Source organism: Panonychus citri, unplaced genomic scaffold, assembly GCF_014898815.1.
Source record: "Panonychus citri isolate SS breed McGregor unplaced genomic scaffold, ASM1489881v1 Contig00110, whole genome shotgun sequence".
NCBI lineage: Eukaryota > Metazoa > Arthropoda > Arachnida > Trombidiformes > Tetranychidae > Panonychus > Panonychus citri.
Window position 1 is genome coordinate 110,626 of NW_026515515.1, and position 22,315 is coordinate 132,940.

The 22,315-nt window shown below is 31.5% G+C and overlaps 7 protein-coding genes across 7 annotated transcripts; 5 read left to right on the forward strand and 2 right to left on the reverse strand.

Annotated features, from left to right (window-relative positions):
* Positions 1 to 2,889: 2,889 nt before the first annotated feature.
* Positions 2,890 to 11,534, forward strand: LOC128389710 (probable Na(+)/H(+) antiporter nhx-9). The gene is made up of 11 exons (XM_053349341.1): positions 2,890 to 3,601; positions 3,978 to 4,478; positions 6,827 to 7,290; positions 8,039 to 8,295; positions 8,404 to 8,621; positions 9,138 to 9,341; positions 9,626 to 9,714; positions 9,782 to 9,855; positions 9,922 to 10,354; positions 10,428 to 10,647; positions 10,727 to 11,534. Exons 2-11 carry the CDS (start codon positions 4,214 to 4,216, stop codon positions 11,365 to 11,367), a joined length of 2,865 nt encoding a protein of 954 aa, XP_053205316.1. The 5' UTR covers positions 2,890 to 3,601; positions 3,978 to 4,213; the 3' UTR covers positions 11,368 to 11,534.
* A 233-nt stretch (positions 11,535 to 11,767) lies between these two features.
* On the forward strand, positions 11,768 to 15,385 carry LOC128389735 (DNA polymerase delta catalytic subunit-like). The gene is made up of 2 exons (XM_053349363.1): positions 11,768 to 11,900; positions 12,065 to 15,385. Exon 2 carries the CDS (start codon positions 12,078 to 12,080, stop codon positions 15,267 to 15,269), a length of 3,192 nt encoding a protein of 1,063 aa, XP_053205338.1. The 5' UTR covers positions 11,768 to 11,900; positions 12,065 to 12,077; the 3' UTR covers positions 15,270 to 15,385.
* A 298-nt stretch (positions 15,386 to 15,683) lies between these two features.
* Positions 15,684 to 16,342, reverse strand: LOC128389760 (histone H2B). The gene has a single exon (XM_053349392.1). It carries the CDS (start codon positions 16,242 to 16,244, stop codon positions 15,870 to 15,872), a length of 375 nt encoding a protein of 124 aa, XP_053205367.1. The 5' UTR covers positions 16,245 to 16,342; the 3' UTR covers positions 15,684 to 15,869.
* Positions 16,343 to 16,529: 187 nt separating this feature from the next.
* Positions 16,530 to 17,278, forward strand: LOC128389762 (histone H2A). Its single transcript, XM_053349394.1, has one exon. It carries the CDS (start codon positions 16,644 to 16,646, stop codon positions 17,016 to 17,018), a length of 375 nt encoding a protein of 124 aa, XP_053205369.1. The 5' UTR covers positions 16,530 to 16,643; the 3' UTR covers positions 17,019 to 17,278.
* On the reverse strand, positions 17,135 to 18,512 carry LOC128389749 (trimethylguanosine synthase-like). The gene has a single exon (XM_053349382.1). It carries the CDS (start codon positions 18,382 to 18,384, stop codon positions 17,527 to 17,529), a length of 858 nt encoding a protein of 285 aa, XP_053205357.1. The 5' UTR covers positions 18,385 to 18,512; the 3' UTR covers positions 17,135 to 17,526.
* Positions 18,513 to 18,659: 147 nt separating this feature from the next.
* On the forward strand, positions 18,660 to 19,520 carry LOC128389757 (histone H3). The gene has a single exon (XM_053349389.1). The coding sequence runs from the start codon at positions 18,787 to 18,789 to the stop codon at positions 19,195 to 19,197; it is 411 nt and encodes a 136-aa protein (XP_053205364.1). The 5' UTR covers positions 18,660 to 18,786; the 3' UTR covers positions 19,198 to 19,520.
* Positions 19,521 to 19,587: 67 nt separating this feature from the next.
* LOC128389745 (all trans-polyprenyl-diphosphate synthase PDSS1-like) lies at positions 19,588 to 21,344 on the forward strand. Its single transcript, XM_053349378.1, is given in 2 exon segments — positions 19,588 to 20,173; positions 20,175 to 21,344. Coding segments are annotated over 2 exon segments (1,119 nt in total). The 5' UTR covers positions 19,588 to 19,742; the 3' UTR covers positions 20,863 to 21,344.
* The last annotated feature ends 971 nt before the right edge of the window (positions 21,345 to 22,315 follow it).

Consider the following 22,315-nt stretch of genomic DNA (forward strand, 5'->3'; position numbering starts at 1 on the left):
AACCATTTTAATCATTAAATAACCAATATGATGATTGAACAATCGGCATGACAACAATATGAATCTTTGATTGTGTCAATGAGCCACTTAATTAATGGTGAACAATTTAAAACTTGATTAATAACCATTGTATTTTTGGTTTTGATTAATTATTCAATCAATCAAGGTAACCAAGTTAAATCCAATTAAAAAGTCACAATTATTGTTACTCAGATTCATTGGTAACAATCAAATAATTATTAATCATAATGTTCATAGGGCCAGATAATTATGATTAGTGATTACTTTGATTATAACAATCAAAAGATTGTAATTGTAATATGAATAATTGAATCATGTTAAACATACTCATGATTTATTCATCTCTAGATATTGTAACAATTTATTAATTGTTGGTTAGGATTGAAAGGATTGACTTGAACAAGATAAACGAAAGTGCAAAAGTTTATTGTAATTGCTAAATTGTTAATGACAATAAGAAGGTGTAGTTACCATTAACCTTGATGATTAGGAAACAATTTATATCTTAATTGTTATTTCTTAAATGAAGATGATTGTAATCAGAAAAATAAACAGATAGACAATTAGATTGAAAAATTAGATATAAAAATCTTTGTGTTTACAATTTGTTTCTTGTTAACTAATCAAGTGAATCTTATCATTGGAGTGTCAAGTTAATCGTCAATGATTAACAATTAAATGATTCATATTCTTCCGGTGATATTAAAGTAATACGATAATCTATTAATTGTTGTTAAATTGTTTTCCTCTCAATATCAAGATAATTTGATAAGATATTTATATTATATCAACTATTCATTTGTTTCGTTCCAACGATTTCTATTCAAGTCTCAAGGTTAATTTTACGTTTTTCTTTGGCTCAATCAATTAATCGATTGAATTTTAATCATTGGAATCATTCATAAAAATCTATCAGGTTAATTTCATAATTTATTTTAATGAATCTCTCAAAATGATCAAATTGAGACTTTGCAAACAATCAGAATCATAGATTAATATCAGATTAACCTGATTGTTAACTTAACCATATCGTTACAATTTTTGACCTTTTAATTGTAAATTTAATTACCGTCTCGTGTTTTGATTGCATTTAAATCATTTACTTCTTGACCAACGAAAGTGTCAACTGTGATTACGGAAAAAAAATCATCACTCACAATATTTGACCTAAATTTAGTTACTTATATTATCATTCTTGATATTAATTGTTACAATTTAAACTTTGCTAAGTTTTTTCATTCACAATAATCAGTCGTAGTAAAAAACAAATATTGTTCATTTCACAATTAGAATGTTAATATTGAGCAAGAAAAATTTATCAATTAAATTGAAATAATTATCTTGTTCTAATCAATAAAATTTAATGATTACTCGTAAGGATCAGAGTTTCGATTTTGCCAGAGAATTGAAATTTCGAATCGATCAAGTTTACTTCGTTGATTTTGATCTCGAAATGTCCAATAGTCAGTTACGAAATTGTAAAAGTACAAAATATCAAAAGTTCGTGATCATGATTCTCATGTGAATCTCAAGCCCTTGAATTTTCACTTTCGATGAGATTGGAATAAAGTAACAAGAAAGGTTAGTGATTCGAGAGGAAAATCGATTTTAATTGTTACGAATTTAATACTATTGAACTTTCTGTTTCTACGTTTGTACATTTTACTCAATGAACTCGAAGATTTCAAGAAAAAAATATCATTCAGTTTATTGGGCGTCTCCTTTGATACAATTTAATCAATCAATAAGATAACAATCAAGATGAAGATGATCAAGATGATGATGATGATAGAGAAAAATTGATGATAAGATGATGATAATTCACCTCAAGTTGATTAGTTAATTCTTATCATTGTCTATCACGAGATGAGACGCACCCAATTTCTAGAAACTTTATGACTTGGAATCAAAATTAATTATCGTCAACAATTTACTAATAGTGATAATCATGATTCGCGATTCTAGTTGATTGTCAACGAAACAATTTAATAGTTTTTACATGATTGAACTTAATTCATTGATTACGAAAAAACTTTTCTTGGCAATATTGGTAATCTAGTTAAATCAATTGTTGATTTGCCAAATGATCAACTAATAATCATCTCATTGGCAATGTTGTTGATCAAATTAAAGTAATTAAAATTTTTTAAATCACAATAAGGTTCATAATATTAAGGTGAACATCGATCAAAGATTTAATTGTTCAATTAATTTGATTATCGATTGAGAAATGTAAAAGTTAATCAAATTGAATCAATCGAATTAATTTTATTCCAATTTGAATTACAAATTATTCCCTGATTGTATTTTAATTGTTGAGCTTGAACTAAATTTAGATTCTTGGACTAGGCAAATCAATAGACTTCCGGTTCCTGTAAATTTACATTAAATTACAATTAACTAATCATAAACTGGATAATTATAACTTTTATACTAAATTAAATAAACTGAAACCATAGTTAATCATTTGCTATTAATCAAAATAGAAACAAAATTATCAATTAATGTCAAGGTATAGAAGTTAATTGTGATTAGTATCAGGTTAATATCTTTGATCAAAAAGTTTACATTTTGATCACCAATCTAATCAACAATAAACTTGGAAATGAAAAAAATGTTAATCAACCGTTTAACCAGTAACTGGATTAGCACTAACGATAAGCTAATCAAACAATCAACTCCAAATGATGATCAACTATTAAGACAAATTGCAATCGAGAATCAATATTTTGAAAAGTTAATTGTTCATTTTGTATTAATTAGAGTTAGAACAATCAATAAGAATAATTTTATCGAGAAAAATTTGATTGTGATAGTTTTTTTCTTCTTCTAGATTGAATATTGAAACAACTTCATATCGAATTCAGTTAACCATGAAAATTTTATTCTATTCGTTGATTCGACTCTCTCTCTCTCTCACTCACTCACTCGATCCCCACCCACTTTCACCTGAATTCACCCACCCACCTATTCCTTCATTCACTCCACTCTCACTCTCATATTGATTCAAGAATCATTCCAGTAACAATCAACTAATCAACATCTTATTTACAATTGAAAGTGATGAGAATTCAATTGTAAACAATTATTTTTTTAATCAAGTTTAAGGCTATCAGTTGATTCCCTCCTCCCCAATCATCATCTTCATTTTAATATAATTAACTGATCATTTTGTTAATCATCATTTACTCTTGGAATCATCTCAATAGATCAACAATCAACCAAAGACAATTAATATTAATACAATTTCCCGCCTTCATCACAATCAACTTTCCAATTCTCATCAAATTTGCTTAATTATGTTACTTTATCATTGACAATCATCAAGTTTGTCATCGTTTTTAATTATTTGTGATAATTATGTTTCTCTATTACAATTTAGTGATAATTTTAACAATAACAATTAACAAATCAACTCATGTTTAGATTTTATCTTGTCTTCGGTGTTATTTATATTTGATTATCTCATTAGTACAAATTAGTAGTTCCTAAATTGTTTCATTCAATTGATATTTAATTAAATCATTTTATTCATTAATCATCTTTCCAAATTGTCAACAATTAAGGATACATAAAAAAGGTAAGATTTATTGATCGGTTTGATTGTATCCAGATAAAGGTTAAAAATATCCTAATCATAATTAGTAAATTGCAGTAAAAAAAACATCAGACAATCAATTTTAACGATAATTGTGATAATCAGAGCTGATGGGCTCAAGTTAATTGATTGTCAACACAATCAAATCAATTGAAACGATAACAATTAACCATCAACGAGACAATAATCAATAGCGTTCATTAATGCCATTCAGTTGATGATGCAATCTAATTGTCCAATGATAAAATTAACACAATCAATGATTTGTTTAAATTAACATCACCATCAACTCAATTCAAATTATTGATAATTTTTGATCATTCTAATCACTAATCATATGTTTATTTTAATTGTACAGTTAAACAACAACGTGAATGCCAACAACAGTTAATAGATTAGTCTGAGATTAATCGAAAGAGTTAATCATCTTAATCATGTTCTAATCATAATCAATAATCAGCAACAATCAACATTGAACAATCAGATACACAGGATGTGTTGGTAATCAACTTGAAATTAACAGCAACAGTGTAAACAACAGTTAATTGTGATTTTTTTCCCTCGAATCAACAACTAAATTAAACTACTCACATTATGTACAAACTTTGTGTACCATTGATTATCATCAGCTGCTATTTAACCGCTTCCGGATCCGGAGTACCAAGTTCAATTATTGGTGATCCCTTTCAATCAATTAAACAATCACTTGAATTAGATGCTGAAGTTTTAACTGCAGCAGCAATTGGATCGCATTCAAATTCAACCAAAAGATATGCAATTGCAGCATTTGATTTCGAGAAAGTTTCAAAACCTTATATTATTTGTCTTTGGATCATAATTGTTGGTGTTGCCAAAATTGGTGAGTTAATTAACTTTCCATAATCAATAGAAAATGAATGCTAATTGTTGGTGGAAGATGAAAAGATCACAATTTAGTTTATTGATTAACTATTAAACTTATTTTCCAATTTTATCGTTGATCTTGTTTGTCTTGCTCGTTGAATTTGATGAATTTCATCTGATTGCTGAATATCATGATGATTAGTTAATTGTTGGTCAATTGGATGGTTAATTTTGTGTTTTTTTTTGTTTTGACAAATTGGATTACAATTTAACCTTCAATTTCAGTTGATAGTTGACTAATTGTTTGATTGATTGGGTTGATTAACAACACGACAATTTATCATCTTTTTTTTGACTGTGGACAACTTTTCGTTTTGATTATCAGCATCAACAATCATGACGGGATTTAATTGTTACTATTGATACAAGATCAATATGATGATCAAGATTTAATTTGATAAGTTAAATTGTCACCACAATTGAAACAATTTAATTTAATTTCTTATTGGTTTTATACATCAGAAAAAAAGGATTTTTCCCCTTCTATTGTAATATTTTGATTCATCACCAGAAAACTTAATTAATGAACATGCTATTTAACTGATTGTAAACAATTAAAGTTTGATGAGTTTGTGTGAGTTGATTTCATGATTTATCTAATGAAAATTTTATTAATTGTTGAACATTTTTTAATTGTTATCATGAGTTGTTACTTGATGATTGTTGGTGTAATATAATTGAGATTTGTATTCATTGTTAATTGTTAAGAATTAAGAAAAGATGAAAATTATGAGAGGAAAATGAAAACTGAACAATTAACTGAATTAAATTGAATTTTCTCTTATCATTTCTTACAATTAAACTGAATTTAAATTGTCTCTTGATTCTTGACAAAAGTCATATTGAAACCAAGGCCAAGCAATTTACCAAATTACAATCAACTAATTAGAATCACTGATTATTATTCATAAGCTCTTTGTAAATTTCATCAACAAAGTAAATTAACCAAACTTAATTAGTAATGTTGATTAGCAATGACAGTCAAAAAAATTTATAATTCTAATAATTAATTGATAATGATTGTAACAAGTTTACTTGTAATTAGTTGATTGTTTTGATCATCAAAAGGACACTCAATCATTCACAACAATTGACAGTCAAATTGTGACATTAGTTAATTGTTTCTAATTGTAGATATATTTTTGGATTTCTTTTCATATTAAATTGTGTAATAAAAAAAGCGATTAATTATCATTGAGATTTTCTATCATTACTATTCATTGATGATTACAATTGACAATTAAAGTTACAATCAATGATTTCCTGGTTAGGCTTTCAAATATTTTTTACTGTTCAACAATTAAAACAATTAATTGTGATTATAATCCTGATCTCGTTACCGGGTTAGGAAAAAAAAGGATATGTGATTAGTTGAAGTTGTTAATTGTTACAATTAAAGTTAATCATAATGGTGATATTGATAAGAATACGTTAACAATTTAAAATTAGATTTACAAACTATTAATAAACTTCAACTGATTAACTTTTGAGGTTAAATTTTTCATTACTATTAACAAATTTGGTTCCTACTTTTTGATACAATTAATTATAATTGTGATTGTGTGCAACTTGTCAACAATTAGTTAAATTGTGAACAAAACAAATTCAGTTGTATGTTTAACCAGAAAGAAAATTTTTCTCAATGAAATAATTGATTATTGATTTATCATTGAAAACCAAATTGTGATTTATCATTAATTTTTTAACATTGATTTGATTTTATTGTTTACAATTTTCTAGGTTGATTAAGATGATTAACAAAAGAAAAGGTTTATAATGATTAGTTAATTGTTATTGTACCTTAATTATCATTATTTTTTTTCCAGTTATTTAGTCAATTGGTACGGAAGTTGTTAAACTAATTAATGAATAAATTTTAATACTATTAATATAAATGGTTCATTAAGTTTACTTACAATTTACTTAATAAATTGATTGTTTCCTATTGATTTGTTTAAGTTTTTTACCTGAGACCTTTTAGATTGAGTGATTAACTGATTTGTTTTTGTTATTAGAAGATAATTAAATTGATTTTAAATTGTTCAACACAAGGAGAGATGAAAAAAGTTGATCAGTAGTTTTTTCATTGATTTTTTCAAATCAATCAACCTTAAGAAAGGAATCAAATTAAATCAATGAACATCATCAACTATTATTTGTGAAAATGAATACAAAAAATTTCACTTCAATTTGAACGACAATTAAATAGATTGTCGAGTAATTTGAAAGAATGACAATAATTATATCGAATTGACAATTAAATGATTTAATTCTAATGCTTATTTACTTGATTTCTCCTCTTAGGATTCAATTTAACTCCTAAATTGTCATCAATATGTCCAGAGAGTGTGGTGTTGATGATTTTGGGAGTTCTAATTGGTTTGATCTTCTTTTATGGTGGAGTGTCCACTAATCAATCTCTACTGACCCCCGATGTATTTTTCTTCTACATGTTACCACCCATCGTAATGGACGCTGGTTATCATATGCCAAATAGACTTTTTTTTGATAATTTAAATTCAATTCTGATGTATGCAGTTCTTGGAACCATTTGGAACGCAGTTACTATTGGAGGTGCTCTTTATTGGGCAGCTACTTACGGCTATTTCGGTGTCCAGTTACCCTTACTGGACGCTCTTCTGTTCAGTTCAATTGTGTCCGCCGTTGATCCGGTGGCAGTTTTAGCCGTTTTTGAGGAGATCCATGTTAACGATGTCCTTTACATCCTAGTCTTTGGTGAATCTTTACTTAACGATGGAGTCACAGTTGTAAGTTTCAATCAAATTAAATCGATATTTTTATGCATCAATGAAAGTTGACCGGAAGTTGAAGAGGATCAGCAGAAAATAAATACAAATACTACAATTGTTGACCAGTAAAAATAATTGATAAACTTGACCATGAGGTTTAATGAAATCATGTTAAAATTGATGATCAATAAAACTTGATTATATATCTATTCAAATAGAGATAATCAAAAAGTCATGTCCAGTTTATCATAAGTCACGAAATTAATATTGTTCATCATTATCATAATTATTATCATGTTAATTATCATTTACGATGATTAATTCATTATCAAATCAATATCCATGTTTAGGATTCAGGTTAATATCATTTGAAAAGATTGACAACAACTAACAGCAATACAATGACAATCATAATTAAGAAAAAAGTTGACAAAAACCTCGACAATTAAAATCAATTGAAGTTTAAACTAATTAAAATATATATAAATAGTAACATAACCTGATTACCATATGATAATAATTACAATAATAAAGTAAATGATATCATTTCAATTTCTTGGTTAATATGATTTATGGATGAATAATGTTACCTATGTAATAAGATTCATATGAGAATAACGGTAAAGTTTATTAAATTTTTTTCTTCATTTTCTTTTCTCTCTCTCTCTCTCTCTTATTATATTAATATTTAAATTGTGTTCCCATGGAAACCCATGTTAATATCCCAATGGAAATATTATTTGGACGATAATATTTAAAACCATAGGTTCTTTATAAAATGTTTGAAGGTTACATTGAAATGGGAGCAAGTAATTTATTACCAATTGATTATATTAGTGGGATAACCTCATTTTTTGTCATCTCTTTGGGTGGAACCCTAATTGGTATATTCTGGGGAATCGCCGCTGCTTTTGTCTCAAGGTTCACCCACCATGTTAAAATAATCGAGCCAATATTTGTCTTCGTAATGTCCTATTTGGCCTACCTGACCGCTGAGATGTTTCATCTATCCGGTATCTTGGCGTAAGTGATTAGATTAACATTTACCTGTATTATTATCACCCGTTAATATGATTGATATAATATTAACTTTCTCTTTATTGTTTTCTATTCACTTCAATCGTCAATTAGATTAACCTTTTCAGGAATGACAATGAAAAATTATGTCAATGAAAACGTTAGTCAAACATCACAAACCACATTAAAATACGCGATGAAAATGCTGGCAAATGCTTCAGAATCCGTTATTTTTTTATTCCTTGGTGTTTGTACCGTAACTGATAGTCACAATTGGAATACCTGGTTTGTGGTAACCACAATTGTCACCTGTTTAATATTCAGAGCTTTAGGTGAGATTAACAATTAACTAATCTTATATAATAGTACCTCATGTACTCATTGCTTTGGCTTTTCCCTCAAGATTAATAGATAATCTCATCTCAGAATTTAATAATTAATTATTATCAAGCTTATTTTGTAACATTTACATGTTCAAATTATTCTGATTCAAACTGAGGATAATTGGCTAATCGGTATAACATTAATTAGCTCATTATCCAGATAATTAAGAAATTGATAATTAGATCATGAAATTGATGATAAGCCATAAGTGAAGTAATTATGTTTCTAATAGTCTTCAATTAGTATTCATGGTGAAATATATATATTAAGTGTTTCTAATAACAGGAAAATTTATTATCCATTAATTTTCATGATCAAATTTTCAAGGTAAAAGATTTTCAATAATCTGGAGATGTAATTTGACAAGGAAAATGTTATTTCCAATATGTAAACTCAATGTATTATTGTTTTTTTTCATTCTATTAATTTAATGATTTCTCTTGATTTTTTCTTCATTCTTTCAGGGGTAATATTTTTTACTAGTATTGCAAATAGATTTCGACTCCATAAATTAAGTGGAATGGAGCAATTTATCATGTCCTATGGAGGATTAAGAGGGGCAGTTGCATTTGCATTGGTTTTGTTAATCAATGAGAAATTAGTTCCTACCAAACGAATGATGGTCACCACTGTAATTGCTCTCGTCTATTTTACTGTCTTCTTACAGGGTAACTTTTATTTTCTAATCATTAAAATTGCTTGAAATTGAGTCAAAACAGTTGATGGATTATTGGATCATTTAAATTGAAGGGATAATCAAATGATTCGCTCGATTCTGATCAGTAATCTATCCACTTGATTAACTGTATCAATAGGATTAAGTTGATTACAACCAATTGTCTCAGAAATTCATTTGATGGTTATAGCCACTAAATTGTTTTTAATTTAGAAGAAAAATTTAAAAGATGAATTTAACAATGTGTTAATAACAATTAATTGATTTTCCTTCAAGGTATGACCATGGGTCCGTTGGTTAAAATATTGAAAGTGCCAAGAAGTAACAAATATGAGAAAACAATGAACGAGAGGATCCATTGTCGGGTAATAACTGAATCAATTTGCTAATTAAGACAATCAACTAATGAAAATTTGTCCGTTTTGCCAACAGTTAATGGATCACCTAATGGCTGGAATTGAGGATATTTCTGGTATGATGGTTGGTAATTATAAAATTAGAGACAAGTGAGTATTCAAATGATTAAAGGTCTCCAATCAAATTGAATTTTAATTGTTGTTAATTGTGTTTAGATTTCGAAATTTTGACAATCGTTACCTGAAACATTGGCTTCTTCGTGAGTCCCATGAACGTTCAGCTTCATCTCGAAAAATATTTGAAACAATCTCTCGATTAAATATGCAAGATGCAATTAACATGGTCAAGGATTCGAGTGTCCCTTCATTGTATCATCAAAATAATAATAACAATTTACCAACAACTAAATCATTATCATCACTGTTTCGTTCCTACACTCAGGCCAATCTTTCATCACCGACAAATGAACAAACTGATTCAGGTGAAATTAAATCAACTTATTTTACTAATCTTCCAATGGATCATAGTGATTCAATTCATTTTAATTTCGATGTTGGTAACATTGAATATAACCCATCGAAACGTGATCTTGTTGATTTTGAAATTCATCACGTCCTCTCAGATAATATGTTCAAACCAATTAAGCGAGTAAGTAATTTACATCGTATCAATGAGTTAACCATATTAATTTGTATCTATTTTATTCAATCCATTTTTCCAGTATCGTAAATACAGTAAAACCGATTTAGCCGATGTCTCTCCTCAAACTAATTTCCAACATCAAGCTAAATTAGAGGTTCAACATTTAGTTAATCAAACTCGACATCGACGTCGAGGTAAAAAAAAGAGCTCCAATAATGGTGCGAATATGAGTTCCAATAAGAGTCAATTGAGGCCAGTTAATCATCGACCGAATCAATTGCCTGTCCAGTCGAGATTCGGTAAGTTTATTAACTAATAAATTGTCTTTTGTGATCAAGTTAAACTCTAATTGTTGTGGTTAAATTTATTTGTTCTTAGTGAGAGCTTCAAGTTTCCCCTCAATGTACAATAGTCCAGAAGATGATGGAATCATTTTTGTTGCTCGATCAAATGTTCAAGGTGAAGATCGAATTGAAATTACAACATCGTCGGCACTTGAAACACCGACTACAACAACAGAAGCGACTTTACCATGGAGGAGGAAAAGCACCATCGATCCATTGGCTACAGTTAATGCATCAGGTTCGAGTTCATCGAATTCGGGTCCATTGAAACAATCAGAATTTCCTTCATGGATTGAGAATAAAGATTATATTTCCAATTATTCTTCTCCGAGTAATACAATTTTAAGAAGAATCGACAATCCAAAATATTGTGAAAAAAGGCCAACAGTTTACGAGATATTTACGATCACTGAGAATTTGGAAGATCATTCGAATGCAAGAGATGAAGTTGACAATCGATCAAATTCAAATGATAATATGAACATTTCTCCCCATCAAAACGACCATTTACCACATTCGTCGATATCTTCACCTTCATCGCCAATCTATTCACCCAACAATCAATCAACTACAACGATAACCACAATTACAGCTTCATCTCCACCTAATGTAGTTAATGCTCGGATTAATATGGGATTTCTTGATGATGACAATCAGAATACTTATCAACTATAAAGTTCCCTTGATTGTCCTGAAGACAATTTTCTGTTTTTTTCTCACTCTTAATACTATTTCAACTCTCATTACAAAAATTGCCTTAAAATTGTTATTTATCTTTATTATCAAGCCAATTACGACTTCGAGAGTGAAATTAAAATTGAAATAAATCATTAAATCAAGAATCGAAACCATCCATCTCTTTTTTCATTTACTATATATAAACAAGTAATTGCTTCTTTTATTCGTATTCAATATCTGAGAAAAATTAAACCAAATTATTTGGATAAAAATATTTTTTCGTTTTTCAATAATTAGAATTGAACTTTTTTCGTTCATTTTTGAATTGAGCGGTCAAACGGTTTCCATGGAAACGGAAAATGAACCAGAAAATTTCATTTGTTTTGATTTTCTGGTTAAGCGGGAAACAGATTTTTTGTTTCCTTTGTTTTCAATTACGTGAACATTTAAAGGTTGATTTTTAATTGTTATTCATTTATTGTTGATTACTTGCATTTACACTTTTGTTTAACTGGGAATTCAGATAAATTGTAAGTATTTCTATCTTGATTGTTATTGATACTTTGATTTACTATTATAAGATTAAGGCTTTTTTTACTTGTTGCTTTTGGATTTTAACTCTTGTTTTTTTTTATTGAAAATTAATGTCTCTTGGTATTTCATTTTTCTTGATTTAACGTGTATGATTATTTAGGATTTACATCAACATGGATGATGATTTAATTTGGGACGAAGAAATTGCTGAAGAAATTGAAGAAGATTCTCCAATTGATGTCGGTCCAGAAGCTTTGATTGAAGTGGAAGAAGACGCTTCTCATGTGAAATGGTCTCGTAATGATGCACCTTCACTCGATTCGTCAACTACTCCACTAATTTTCCAACAAATTGAAATAGATCATTACATTGGGGATCATAAAGAAGGTATGCCGGGTGTTGTTAACTCTGTCGGGCCCATAATGCGTGTTTATGGTATTACAATGGAAGGTTATTCGGTTATGGCTCATGTTCATGGGTTTACTCCTTACTTTTACATCGTGGCTCCTCCAGGATTTAAAGAGGAACAATTACCCAACATGCAAAAGAAATTAAAGACCTTAGCTCTTACCGATAAAAGAAATGACGCTATTAATGAGCCTATTCTACAATTGGAGCTTGTAAATAAAGCGAACATGTATGGTTATGGTAACAATGAGAAGATTCCATTCATCAAAATCACTGTTGCTGTTCCATCTCTTGTTGGTTCTGTTTCTCGAATTTTAGAAAGATCTGGAGGAATGTTCGGATTTCCAGCAGATATCCAGTGTTTCGAGAGTAACATTGACTTTGACATTCGTTTCATGGTTGATACCAAAGTTGTCGGCTGTAATTGGATTGAACTTCCAGTTGGTAAATATAAGGTTCGAGCTGATAAGTTGACAAAGCTTTCTCGTTGTCAATACGAGGTTGACATTGCTTGGAATGATTTTATTTCTTATGCACCCGAAGATGAATGGTCGAAAGTTGCTCCATTTAGAATCTTGTCTTTCGACATTGAATGTGCCGGTCGAAAAGGAATTTTCCCTGAACCAGAAAAAGATCCAGTCATCCAAATAGCGAACATGGTTATTCGTCAAGGTGAAAAGGAACCTTTTCTTCGAGTCATTTTTACTCTTGGCACTTGTGCTCCAATTGTGGGAACTGTTGTCATGTCTTACAAGAAGGAAGAAGATCTTTTAAAAGCTTGGGCTGAGTTTGTTCGAACTGTTGATCCCGATATTCTAACTGGTTACAATATTCAGAATTTCGATCTTTACTATTTAATCAACAGAGCTGCAACATTGAAAGTTAAAACATTCCCCTACCTTGGTCGCGTTAAAACATCAGTTTCTCGAGTAAAGAAAAAGATTCTACAATCAAAGCAGCTCGGAAAACGAGAAAATAAAGATATAAACATCGAGGGTCGAGTTCAATTTGATTTGTTGTTGGTTCTTCTGAGAGAATACAAACTGAGATCTTATACTTTGAACGCTGTTTCTTATCATTTTCTTACTGAACAAAAGGAAGATGTTCATCATTCCATAATTACTGATCTTCAAAATGGCGACGAATTGACTCGTCGTCGATTAGCAGTTTACTGTTGCAAAGATGCGCTTCTACCTTTACGTCTTCTCGAAAAACTCATGTGTATCATCAATCACATGGAAATGGCTCGTGTAACGGGTGTTCCTTTGAGTTTTCTTCTAGTTAGAGGACAACAGATTAAAGTAGTGTCTCAGCTTCTTCGACAAGCAGCCGATGAAGATCTTCTAATGCCCGCTATGAAACCAGAACAAGGAGATGATTTCGCTGGTGCTTTAGTCATTGAACCAATTCGAGGTTATTACGATGTTCCGATCGCAACTCTTGACTTTTCTTCCCTGTATCCTTCTATTATGATGGCTCACAATTTATGTTATACTTCACTACTTCGACCTTCACAATTGGCTAAGATGAATCCTGATGAGTACATAAAAACACCCGCAGGCGCTTATTTCGTCAAAAGTAAAGTTCGAAAGGGATTGTTACCTAGAATTTTGGAGCAACTATTAGGTGCTCGTGCTAAAGCAAAAGCTGATTTGAAGAAAGAAACTGATCCATTTAAGAAAAAAGTTCTCGATGGTCGTCAATTAGCTCTAAAGATTAGTGCCAATTCTGTCTACGGTTTCACCGGAGCTCAAGTCGGTAAATTGCCTTGTCTCGAGATCTCTCAATCCGTTACAGCTTTTGGTCGACAAATGATTGACCAAACCAAGAACATTGTCGAAAAACAATTCAATTTAGCTAATGGTTATGTCGCTGATTCTTTGGTTATTTATGGTGATACTGATTCAGTTATGGTGAAATTCGGAGTGTCAACAGTCGCAGAAGCCATGAAACTTGGTAAAGAAGCGGCTGATTTTGTGAGCGAACAATTTATCAAACCAATTAAACTAGAATTCGAAAAAGTTTATTATCCTTACCTGTTAATCAACAAGAAACGATATGCTGGCCTTTATTACACTCGACCAGATAAATTTGACAAAATGGATTGTAAAGGAATTGAAACAGTTCGTCGAGATAATTGTCGATTAGTGGCCAGTTTGATCAATACAAGTCTTCAGAAATTATTGATTGATCGTGATCCCGATGGAGCTGTTGCTTATGCTCAACAAGTAATTTCCGATCTTCTTTGTAATAAAGTGGACATTTCGAATCTTGTGATTACCAAAGAATTGACCAAAACAGATAAAGAATATGCCGCAAAACAAGCACATGTTGAATTAGCACATCGAATGGCCAAACGTGACGCTGGATCGGCGCCCAAATTGGGAGATCGTGTCCCTTATGTGATAATCAATGCTCCAAAAGGAACCGCTGCCTACATGAAATCGGAAGATCCTTTGTACGTGTTGGAGAACAACATTCCAATCGATACTCAATATTATCTGGACAATCAAATATCGAAACCATTGCTCAGAATTTTCGAGCCGATTCTTGGAGAAAAAGCAGAATCTGTCCTTCTCAAAGGAGATCACACTCGAACCAAGATCGTGGTCACTTCTAAAGTAGGAGCTCTTGCGATGTTCACTCAAAAGAGAAACAATTGTCTCGGATGTCGAACAATGTTGAGAGCAGAAGATGAGAAAGAATCACTTGTCGTGTGTAAACATTGTCGAGATCGAGAAGGCGAATTGTTCCAAGGAGAAATAATTAAAATGAATCAATTGGAAATAAAGTTCAATAAACTGTGGACTCAATGCCAGCGATGCCAAGGAAGCCTTTTAGAAGAGGTCATTTGCACGGCGAATGATTGTCCGATTTTCTATATGAGGAAAAAAATCCAAAAGGAAGCGACCGATCAGGATAAGATTATCCAAAGATTTGGTTACTATCAGTGGTAATTGTTGATCTACAATCTTAAGATTATATTTTATTAATCATCTCTCTTAATGGTCAAGCTTGACCCTTTGTAAACTATTTTATTCTCGTGTTTTCTCAATAAACGAGCTTCAACTTAGACCATTTTCCTTTGTTCTCTTCGCGCTTTAACCTCATCTGAAGTAAATTATTATCCGCTCTATAGTAATTCTGATTAACAACTAATAAGGATTATTCAAGTTGATATAAATGTAGTTTCTTTCATTTAGCCGATGGAATTCAAACAAAAATCAAATTTGGAAACTTGATTAATATTTAACTGAGATGTTACAGTGAGGGTGGAGAATCGGTTACGAAGCTGAGATCAATTTGATCTGATTGAAAAATTTAAACAAGAGTGTACCGATTGATTTTAAAGAGATTTGTTAACAATCAAATTTACTGTTGGATTAATTAATTTATTATTAAGACGAAGAGAGATAAAATTATTCACAATGAGTCAAAAGCTTTGGATATAAAAAACTCTTTTTCACATATAAGTATTGGCCCTGAAAAGGGCCGTTTTTTGGTTATATGAATTTTAGGGGTTACATGGGAGATGATGATGATGATGATGGATGAGTTTATTTAGATGAAGTGTATTTGGTGACAGCTTTGGTTCCTTCTGAAACGGCGTGTTTAGCCAATTCACCAGGAAGGAGAAGACGAACAGCAGTTTGAATCTCCCTTGATGTGATGGTTGATCGCTTGTTGTAGTGAGCAAGTCGACTGGCCTCAGCAGCAATTCTCTCGAAAATATCATTAACAAATGAATTCATGATTGACATGGCTTTCGATGAGATTCCAGTGTCAGGATGAACTTGTTTCAACACTTTGTAGATGTAGATGGAGAAAGATTCCTTCCTACGCTTCTTCTTCTTTTTCTTGTCGGTAGCTCGAACAGCTTTTTGGGCCTTACCGGCTTTTTTCACAGCTTTACCTGATGGTTGAGGAGGCATAATTATTGATTAGGAAAAGAAATTGATTTAAAATAAACTAAAGAAATTATCGAGAAATGAAACAATTACAAAGAATTGATAATCAAACAAACTTGAGAAGATGTCAAATGAAAAACTTGTCTTTAGTTTTATACTAATTCACCAAGTGTTTAACTCACCACTAACTCAACGAGGACTCACACGCATTCTCATTGGCTCATTTGATAGAAACTCTTTTCTTATTGGTTAGTGAGTTAAACACTTTACACTGTTAGTATATAAAGAAAATTGTTTTGTGTTGATTGTCTCATTTTCAGCTGTTTGAAATTTTGTTTCATTTCTTTTTTGACAATCAAATTTATTTTGTGTTTTCTTTTCTATTTTCTAATTTAAATCAACTTAATCAACTAATAATCTAAAATGTCTGGACGAGGTAAAGGAGGAAAAGTTAAATCAAAGGCAAAGTCTCGATCATCTCGAGCTGGTCTTCAATTCCCAGTTGGTCGAATTCATCGACTTCTCCGAAAGGGAAATTATGCTGAACGAGTTGGTGCTGGTGCTCCAGTCTATTTGGCTGCTGTTCTTGAATACTTGGGTGCTGAAGTATTGGAATTGGCTGGTAATGCTGCCAGAGATAACAAGAAAACTCGTATCATCCCTCGTCATCTTCAACTTGCCATCAGAAATGACGAAGAATTGAACAAACTTCTTGCTGGTGTGACCATTGCTCAAGGTGGTGTCTTGCCAAACATTCAAGCTGTTCTCTTACCAAAGAAGAGTGACAAGAAAGCTTAAATTAATATTCATTCATTCATCTTTCTTCATCTTCTCAGCTCTTCTCATCTATTTTCATCTCCCTCATCCCTTTCCTTTTTCATCATCATCATTATGTTTATCACATAACCAAAAAACGGCCCTTTTCAGGGCCAATTACATTTATGTGTAAAAAGAGTTTTTATCCTTATGCTTATATTGTTTCAGAATGTAAACAATTTGATAATCATCTTAATATTTTGTTTAATTGTAGTCAAAATAAAATACAAACTTAATCTTAATATTTACAACTGAATTGTTATTGTTTAAAACCAATTACTTTATAGTCTAATGATTCAAAATCAAACTGAATTCAAGCCATGAGTTAATCTACCGAAAATTTCATCTTTGTCCTGATCGATTGTGAGTTCATAAGCTCCGTTAGACATTAAACTGTTTAATCTCGAAAGAAACAATTTGGACAATGTTATTGGTCAATTGATTTAAGTAGAAAGAAAAAAATTAAAAAGATTAACAATAAAAGAAAAGATCAACTTGAGTTTGTTTGGTCAACCAAATTTCCAAAATAAGCGGTGATTGTTTTGGGTTTGTTGTTAATTAGATTTTGTTCAATTTCCACTGATTCATTTGGTTGAAGCAGAGAATTAATTTCATCTCTGTCAATGTTTCTCGGCAATAGAAATGCGATATTACATGAAACATGTTCTTTTGCTGCTGCGAATATTTCAAATCCATTTGGTCTCATATTGGACAAGGAATAAACTTTTTGAGACAAGTAGTTTGGTCCACCCCAAGGGGGAGACAAGAAAATACAATCAACAGGTAATTTAATGGTGGACAATATTTGGAAATAATCGCCGACGAGAAAAGCAATTTGATTGTCCACACCATAGATACACGAATTGTGTTTGGCCATTCGCACTTTGTTTCCATCGATATCACTTGCGATCACAAAGACATTTGGTGATTTCAAAGCGAATTGAATGACATTCCCTCCCACTCCACAAAAAGGATCCATGATAATGACCATTGACTTTTCTCCATCTCTCACACATTTACATGCGATGTGATTCCCGATCAATTCAGGAGTCACCGAATACCAAGATTCCGAGTCCATTTGGATTCCATCATCGAAACGAGAAAACAATCGATACCTTTGAGCCCAATACTTGCAGAGATTTTTATTGCTTTTCTTTTTCTTTTCTTTCTTTTGTCTCTTTGATTCTTCTTTTTTCTCTTCCTTCGATTTAAAGTCTCTCTTTGTAGTAGAAAAAGATGAAGGCAAACCCAAAGTCTCCATTAATTGTTTCTCCAAATCACTAATTTCGTCTCGAATTATTTCAATTTCATTCACTTCACATTCACTATTTGAAAGAGATTCGGACATTTGGTTTATCACATTGAGATAAATTGTTTAAAAGATAAATTGATTAAAAGAACTATTTAGTAAAATAGGTTAATAAAAATAATAGAAAAAAAATAAACAAAGAAAAAAAGCAAAAAAGAAAAGTGAATCATATGTTTAGAGAGAAAACGAATTTCCCGCTTTTCATTTGTGTTGAGAAAAAGAGAAAAGAAAATAAACCAATGAGACGAAACTCTTACTCTACGAGGACTCATTTTGAGAGAAACTTTTCTGGTGTTGATATTTAAGGGAAAAAGAACATTTTTAACTTTATCATTTGGTTTTTGAATTTCTCTCTCTTGACATTCAAGTTTAATTACTAATTCTCTCTTTTCCCTTTTTTCTCCTTGTTAATCATCTCAACTCTTCTACTTTGTGAAAACAATGGCTCGTACTAAGCAAACTGCTCGTAAATCAACCGGAGGTAAAGCTCCACGAAAACAATTGGCTACAAAGGCTGCCCGTAAATCAGCCCCTGCCACCGGTGGTGTTAAGAAGCCCCACAGATATCGACCTGGAACAGTTGCTCTTCGAGAGATCCGTCGTTACCAAAAGTCAACTGAGCTTTTGATCCGAAAGTTACCTTTCCAACGATTGGTTCGTGAAATTGCTCAAGATTTCAAGACTGATCTTCGTTTCCAATCATCAGCAGTTATGGCTCTTCAAGAAGCTTCTGAAGCTTATTTGGTTGGTCTGTTTGAAGACACTAATCTTTGCGCTATTCATGCCAAGAGAGTCACTATTATGCCAAAGGACATCCAATTGGCCAGAAGAATCCGAGGAGAACGAGCTTAAGTGTCTTATTTTTCTCTTTTTCATGGATCTCTCCCTCATCATCCCTGTCCCATTCCCCATGTCCTCTCATCATCATCCTCATCATGAATCATCCCTCATAATCCCACCACCACCACCATCATCATCATAATCATACCAAAAAACGGCCCTTTTCAGGGCCAATTACTTAATTTCGAAAAAGAGTTTTTTATGCTTTTGTTTTTACCCTTTAATATTACTTGACATTGATTCTCATTGAAAAGTCGATTTATATTTTAATTAATGATTGAAATTCCTTGACAAAACCATTTATTTATATTAAACATAATTCAATCGACTCTAAATTGTTCAATTTCATACAATTTACTTGAATAGAAAGGTTAACATGTGAGTTGACATTTATTCTCCCGCCAATGGATTGAATTGAAATTCGGTAACTATAGAAACAGAAAAGCAGAAAATCTGGTTTGTTTTCTATTTTGAGGTTAGAAGAAGAGTAGAAGATGAAAAAAAAGAATTTGTCTCAATCAAAGTTCGTTGACGTGTTGATGTTTTAATTGATCGAAATGATTATGGTCTCTTTATGCTCCAAGAAATTGTTTCTTCTTTCATCTCGTTCAATATTGTCGAGAATCTGTAGTCCCTCTTGTTCATCTTCATCTTGTTTCTCTTCTCTGGTGAGAGAAAAGGAAAAAGAAAAAGAAATTGTGTCTCCTTTGAAATTGGTGGAAAATGATCTTCGTAATTTGTATTCGGACATTCGGAAGGAATTGTGGACCGAGAAACCGGAACTGGAAGAAATCGCTTGTTATTATTTCGATGGTGAAGGGAAAGCGTTTCGACCCATGATCGTGGTGTTGGTGGCTCGAGCTCTCAACTACCATGTCTCTGGAAGATCAGATTTATTGGAATGTCAGAAAAACGTTGCAATGGCCACCGAAATGATTCACACCGCATCTTTGGTCCATGATGATGTGATCGACACAGCCGATGTCCGTCGGCAAAGCTTCAGTGAATGTTTTATGGGGCCAAAAGAAGGCCATTCTCGCTGGTGATTACATTTTGTCTCGATCATCTCAGATGTTGGCTCGTCTTCGCAATGAGCAAGTGATCTTTGTCCTTTCTCAAGTGCTGCTTGACCTGGTTCAAGGTGAATTCATGCAAATGGGATCAAAAGGAAAAGAAGACGATTCTCGAGAGAGATTCAGTGACTACATTCACAAGAGCTTCAAAAAAACAGCTTCGCTGATTGCGTACACTTGTAAAGCTGTTGCGCTGCTTTCGGGGGCAGACACGCGTTGCCAAGAAGCCGCTTTTCAGTATGGCCGAAACTTGGGAATAGCTTTTCAATTGGTGGACGATCTTTTGGATTTTGTTTCCAGTCAATCGGAACTCGGGAAACCAGCGGCAGCCGATCTGAGGCTGGGCCTCGCCACGGCTCCAGTTTTGTTTGCGAGTGAAAAGTTTCCCCAATTGAATGTGATGATAGAACGACGATTCTGTGAACCCAATGATGTCCAGGCCGCTTATGCCTTTGTCATGGAATCCGATGGACTACAATCAACCAGAATTCTGGCCAAACAACATGCAGACGAAGCTCTAAGATACATTGATCCATTTATCGATTGCCCGGAGAAAAGGGCGCTAATTGAACTCGCGAAAATGACACTTGAGAGGAAAAAATAATCTAATCAAATCATCGAAATGAAAACTGTGCCAAAAAAGATCCCGTTTTTTATCACCTAAATCTCCTGATTAACTGATTAATCGTTAAGTTCACATGAACACCACCAATGAAAATCTTTCGAAATCAAATTATTTTTCTAATCTACAAGTTAATCTCATTGTTTCTAATAGAAATTGCGAAACTTTTCAATTGTTATCAATCAGAAAACTAATCAACGATTGATCATTTTGTTTACATCTTTATAAACTAAATCCCGAATCCTTTTCTATTACCCTCATCCAAACTGGTTGCAATTAATTGTGATTCCAACAGTTAATGTTATTTTCATTGATTATTAAGATCTGATCAGGTCAAGGGCACTTATTTGATTAATAGTTACAAATGAGTTCACTTGAAATACTGGTTTCTAAATACAAGTTACCAATTTAAATTTAATAATAAGATGATCAATAAATAGTTTTATCCATTTTCATTAACTTAATCATTTGAATGAAAATATGATAATTTCAACGGTAATTAAGACATTTGATTCAGTTAAAGTAAATGACTAAAAGTTAATTATAAAAAAAGCCAATTTGGCTTCATCTTGATCATGTCTATTCAATGGCTTGTTAGTTAATTGTTGTTAATGAAACTCGAACAATCAAATTTTTATCAAGCGTCAAGGTAAAATTGATCATTTCAAGTATCAATCTAATCTCCCATGTAAAGTATTGAAAGAATTTAATAAATCAATTATTATCTATGAAATTGAATTGTTTTTGAAACGAAAATCAGTCAATCCAAAAGGGAAATTAAATCAATTTGGTAACATCAAGGGGCTTTTCCATTAATCGATAAACCGATTTAAACTTGGTTAATGTTGGTAAAATTCTGATTGTGAACAATTACCGAGTTTAATCATTTCAATTAACTTTTCTGTGGCTTCCAAAGTCATTTTCAAATAACTAACTAATAATCTAATCAGAGTGATGATCAGATAATCTCATTTAAAATATTGACCATAATCACCAATGATCATTAATCCTCTTGGTGTAACAAAATTAGTTGATGAAAAGCCTTAATTAGCGTAAATAATTACTTAGAATGGTAAAAATAAATTGTTTTTCTTGCAATAAAGTATTAATAATATCATCAGTGTTTTTTGGTCTTAATTTTTGATACAAAGATGGATTGCTTTTGATATGAGAAATAATCAAATTTAATTAGATATTTGGATTCTATCAAATTAATTGGATTTGATCAATTGCCCAGTTGTGAATCGATTGATAATCAAAGTAAAACAATTGTTTGATTGTTTTACTTGATTGAGATATTTAATTTCTTGGAAAATTAGCTGAACAATAGAGCGATTAAATCATGTAAAGGAGCTAATACCGGGTGATTACAAATGAGTGAACATTACGAGAATGTCGTTCAATAGAAAAAAAAACTCCAACGACTTGAAAAGTG